The 5,334-nt window shown below is 32.2% G+C and overlaps 1 protein-coding gene across 1 annotated transcript; it reads left to right on the top strand.

Moving 5' to 3' along the window:
* The first annotated feature begins 318 nt into the window (after positions 1 to 318).
* LOC112516819 (L10-interacting MYB domain-containing protein-like) lies at positions 319 to 1,251 on the top strand. Its single transcript, XM_025124052.1, has 2 exons — positions 319 to 657; positions 739 to 1,251. Exons 1-2 carry the CDS (start codon positions 319 to 321, stop codon positions 1,249 to 1,251), a joined length of 852 nt encoding a protein of 283 aa, XP_024979820.1.
* Positions 1,252 to 5,334: the final 4,083 nt, after the last annotated feature.

Below are 5,334 nucleotides of genomic sequence, written 5' to 3'. Positions count from 1 at the left end.
GCCCTCCATTGTTGTTAATATTTGCTGCTCGATTTTGGTAGTATATGCTCGATATTTCTGCTCGATTTCAGGTCCAACATTAGCTGCACATAACTTGCACATTCTTACATTAGCTGGATTTGTATAACATTCTTGGTATAACAGCAGCAACATTCTTGTTTGTATAACAGTAGCTTGTTTGTATAACAGCAGCAACATTCTTTGTCTTATTTCTGGGTTTGTATAACATTCTTGGTATAACAGCAGCTTGTTTGTATAACATTCTTGGTAGTATATTTAACAACTCTTTAATACATAGCTCGAATGTTTATTATAGGTATGGAACAAACGGGTGAAACCCAACAACAAAAAAGGGTTAGGATTAGTTGGAAGGATCCCAACATTGTCAAAACCTTTTTAGAAAGTTGTATTCTAGAGGTTGGGTTAAATGGGAAAGAGGGTTCTAGCTTGAAGGCACTTTCGTGGAAGAAAGTTGCCGATACTTTGAAAAGCACACATAATTTTGTGGTCGATCGAAAGCAAATGCGGATGCGCTTTGACTACTTGAAAGGAAAATATGGTGCTTGGTTGAAATTAAAGAACAAAACCGGCAACGTATATGACCCTTCAACAAACACGTTTAACTTGACCCCCGAGGAATGGGACTTGGAGATAGAGGTCGTTTTCTAACTTTAGATCTTGTTTTATTTCGATTTTTTTTATTTTATTTGTATATTTATATATGTTTCTTTAACACAGACCAATAGGTATGTCGAATCATTGAGGACTACAAGTCTTCCATATCCCGACCTGTGTGMKCRATTATTTGAGGGTGGTATGTCCACGGGTATTGGAGGCCATGGACCGTCGTCAAAAGATCATTTGCCAACTACCGAGCCTTTTGTTGTCATTGAGGAAGAGATCAATGTCTCAAGTGATCAAGCTCCTATGTCTTCAACACCCGTTTCATCCCGTGCTCCGGTTGAGAAACAGAAGCGTAAAAAGACTATGGCAACAAATTCGGAGCTTGATGAAAAGCTTATAAATTTTTTAGATACTATGGCATCGAAATATGGGAACCCTGAACTTTTTAGTTATGAGTCATGCCTAAAAAAATTGAACGAGCTTGGGTGGGCAAAAGATGATCCGTTGTACCGTATTGCCTTTTCACTTCTTACGGACAACCGTAACAGAGAAGCTTGGATGACAATACCGTCTGAAATTGCAAGAGAATGGGTGAGAACAGTTGGGGCAAAGCAAGGATATCAGTAAAGATTGGTGCCACGTTTTTAGAACGTTTATAGAACTTTTGTGTGATAACTTGTGGGTTTTTTTGGATGACAATTTGGTGCCACGTTTTGTTGGACATATGATGTTTTTTGGATTTATGACATGTATGTGGCTATTGATTTATGATAAATGTTGGTTTTGGATTTATGATAAGCATGTTCATTTTATGCATTTCTTTTAAGATTTATAGTGTTTTGTTTGGATTTATAATGCCTTTTTATTTGAATAGATATGTTGACTTTTGAGGAAGAAATGATGATCGTAGTCCTAATATATATATATATATATATATTATAATGCCTTTTTATTTGAATAGATATGTTGACTTTTGAGGAAGAAATGATGATCGTAGTCCTAATATATATATATATATATATATATATATATGTAAAACGGCGAAGAAATGTTTCGGAAAGAATAGAAAGAATGCCTGATAATACTTCAGCACTGAGCGGATATGCGTACACCCAAGAGCTATTAACTGGACCTAGTACGCAATGTCAAGAGTTGATGCGCCTCTCACGTGAAGCGTATATACTGTTATGCAATCATTTTAGACAAAGAATTTGGGTGAAAGATAGTAGACATGTTAGTGTAGAAGAGAAAATGGCAATGTTTTTGACGATGATCGGCCATAACGAGCGTTACAGAGTGATTAAACGTAGATTTCAACGCTCCACAAGAACTGTTCATGTTTGTTTCCATGAAGTTTTACTGGGTATGATGGAATTCGCAAGAGAAATAGTGGTGCCAACAACTTCTAATACAACTTCAAATACGTCGAGTCATCAAAGACGTTTGAGAGAAATATATCCGGTAAGACTTATTATTGACGTTTTAAAGTTTTATATAAACACACACATATATAATGTATTTAATCTTTTTTCTGTTAATGAAGGGTGCAATAGGTGCTCTAGACGGTACCCTTATACATGCAATTGTGCCAGCTAGTCATCAAACTGCTTACAGGGGAAGAGGAGGCGGTCGATGCTATCAAAATGTTCTAGGAATTTGTGATTTCAACATGATAATCACTTTTGTTTGGGCTGGATGGGAAGGTATAGCGCATGATTCTAGAATACTTAGGGAAGTTGCTTTTAACCCAAGATCCGGTTTTCCCTTTCCACCACAAGGTATAAACCATTCTCAATTTGTTATTTGTTTTTTTTTTTTCTATATTATATGATTGATGTGGGTGGTTTTCAGATAAATATTATCTTTGTGATGCTGCGTACGCCAATGCTCGTGGATTTTTGGCTCCATATCGTAACACAAGGTATTGGTTGGCAGATTTTCGACGTCAACGCGCTTTGACTAAAGAAGAAAGGTTTAATCATGCACATGCCCAACTCAGAAATGTTATTGAACATGCTTACGGTGTCTTGAAAGCGAGATTTCCGATCTTAAAGCAGATGACTCCCTTTCCATTTACAACACAAAGAAATGTGGTAATTGTTTGCTTTGCGATACATAATTTCATCAGAAAATATAATATTCAAGACCAGTTGTTTATGGAGTGCAATGAGGATAGTATATTAACAACGAAGAAGAAGTCGAAGGAAATGGAGAAGAAGAATTGGACATTTCACAATGGGGTGCTAATAGCACTCAATATATGGTTACTTTGAGAGATGRAATTGCAAATAGTTTGGTCAATAATGTTTGAACTTGGATTTTTGTGTTTGAACTTGGATTTTTGTGTTTGAACTTGTATTTGAACTTGGTTACTTTGTGTTTGAACTTGGATTTATGAATTTATGTTTTGTTATTTAAATATTTTATTTTTCAGAAATATCATTTGCCTTAAAAAATGAACAACAGTATACTAAACAGGCCATAGTAATCCTCAGGGGTAAATTGGTCATTTCTGTTATTCAGACTGTTGATTCAGATAGAAAAGTAAACAGCAACCCAAATTTATCTAGACATCCAAATTTATCCAGACATACAAATTTATCCATACAGGACTTAATAGAAAATTTGGTAAACAGCCCCTTAGATTGTAAACCTTATTTCAGGATTTTTTTTTTCTTGTTGGTTTGGCAAAAAGGTTTTATATCGTCCATTTTTGAGCATGTGGTCGTTACACGTGAGATCTTTGAAAACAATGCATCATGTGCTATTTCATATCTTTTTTTCCATCTATGGCTAGAATTTAAGGTGGTTATTAACATATATTTATTTCACAATATATTTGTTTCACGTGTTCTCAGATGACAATGTGAACATTTTCGGCGTATTTGTGTGAAACAAAAAATACGTGCACATTATGAAACAAATATATTTAATCAATACATTGAATATTATACTTAGTAGAACATTAATAATATGAAACAAACCACAAAGGTGATGCCTGATTGGTTTGAGCTTGGCTCCAAAAGTCAAAAGTATCTGGATGTCTCAGGTTCAAATCCAAGGAGGAACAAAAATCCCCTTGTGGCCACGGAGGTTCAAATACGGTGACTTTGGGCTATCTGCAAAGCAGGTGGTCGCCATAGGATTAGTCGGTTCGCATAGCGGATTGGATATCCAGGTTAATAAAAAAAATATTTAACAAAAACTTAAACTCGCAAACTTCAAATTTTTTAGACTCTAAACTAATTATATATGCAAGCCCAATATACATCAATCAGGTTTGGCCCAAGCCCAATGTATTTTCTTATAATTTATCTCCGTAAAAATATAAGTATATTGTTATTTAAAAAATATTAGAAGGGTATTCGCGCAATGCAGCGACATACATCTTGATTTTAATATTTCGTTTTGTTTTTTATCTTAGTCGATGTTATAATATAATCTTGTATAATTTTTTTAATTCAAAATTTTTATTATAGTTTAATTTACGTTCAATAACGAATAAATTTATACTTAGTTTAATAATATACTTTTTTATAGATATAATAATCAATTATTTTCTTAAAACTCGATAATTGTCCTAATTATATTTTATATTTTTTATTTTTTTGAAATGAGATGTTTATCCTCCATTTGATTATATTTATTCGCAGTTAGTTACACGAATTTAAATATGGAACTTTAATAAGTTGTACTTACGCACAATTTACTTGTAATCTTGAATTTTAAGTAATACGCATCAATAAACAGTATTTCATATATAAAAAATAGTTTTTAAAAGTTTTTGTCAAATGCTTTATAATATAGTATAGATAATATGTGCAATAAAAATCCAATAATCATTTTATAAATTTCGCAATTTTAAGGATTATTTTAATCAACATAATAAGAATTTGGGAACAAGTTCAATACTAAAAACTCAATTTTGCATTGCTATAAATATATATAAAAAATATTATACGATTCATTATAATAAAATCGGTTTTAAAATATATCATTAATGTTTAAGTATCATAACAGACCGCTTTATAAGGAGGTGTTTGAGATTGCTTATAAAAACAACTTATTGACTTATTATGTTGTGGCACCGGTAATAAGCAATTTTGAGTGTTTGGAAAAACAACTTATACCGCTGTCATACCGGTAATAAGGAGTTTTTAAAGAAGTTAAATCATTCTAACTTATAATAAGTTGATAACAACTTTTATAGAAAAACATAATTTGTTTCAAATAAGCAATCTCAAACACTCCTAACACTTATTTTATATGAACAAACAATAAAGGATCTTAGATATTGTAATAAGTTTATAGTATGCTTTTAGACGTTTCAACAAGATTTTAAAATAAATTTCCGTTTTATTCTATAGGACACTTTTAAAGTATCCTATAAAATATCTATACGATGTTTTACTACATGAATGTGCTAAATGTTTGTTAAGACGCATAAAAACGTCCTGTAAACTTATTGCAACACTTTTAAACATAATATTTTATAGGCTCGTCTTATAAACTTTAGTCTATGAAGCAGTCTATTAGGACACTTATATATTTTTGGTATCTTATACACTAAAATCTGTTGGAGTGGTTCCAATATGTCTACAATAATTTTTTTTGTAAGTTGTTCAATGGGTGCCACTGAACGTAATCATTTCTCACTTTTATCTTTTTTTTTACAATCATACACATTAATATAGTTGTCGGTGTCCAATT

This window comes from Cynara cardunculus (assembly GCF_001531365.2).
Source record: "Cynara cardunculus var. scolymus isolate 2C chromosome LG 8, CcrdV1, whole genome shotgun sequence".
In the NCBI taxonomy this organism is placed as follows: Eukaryota; Viridiplantae; Streptophyta; class Magnoliopsida; order Asterales; family Asteraceae; genus Cynara; species Cynara cardunculus.
Note: the sequence above shows the minus strand (reverse complement) of the source record. Positions and strands in the feature narration are given on the sequence as shown.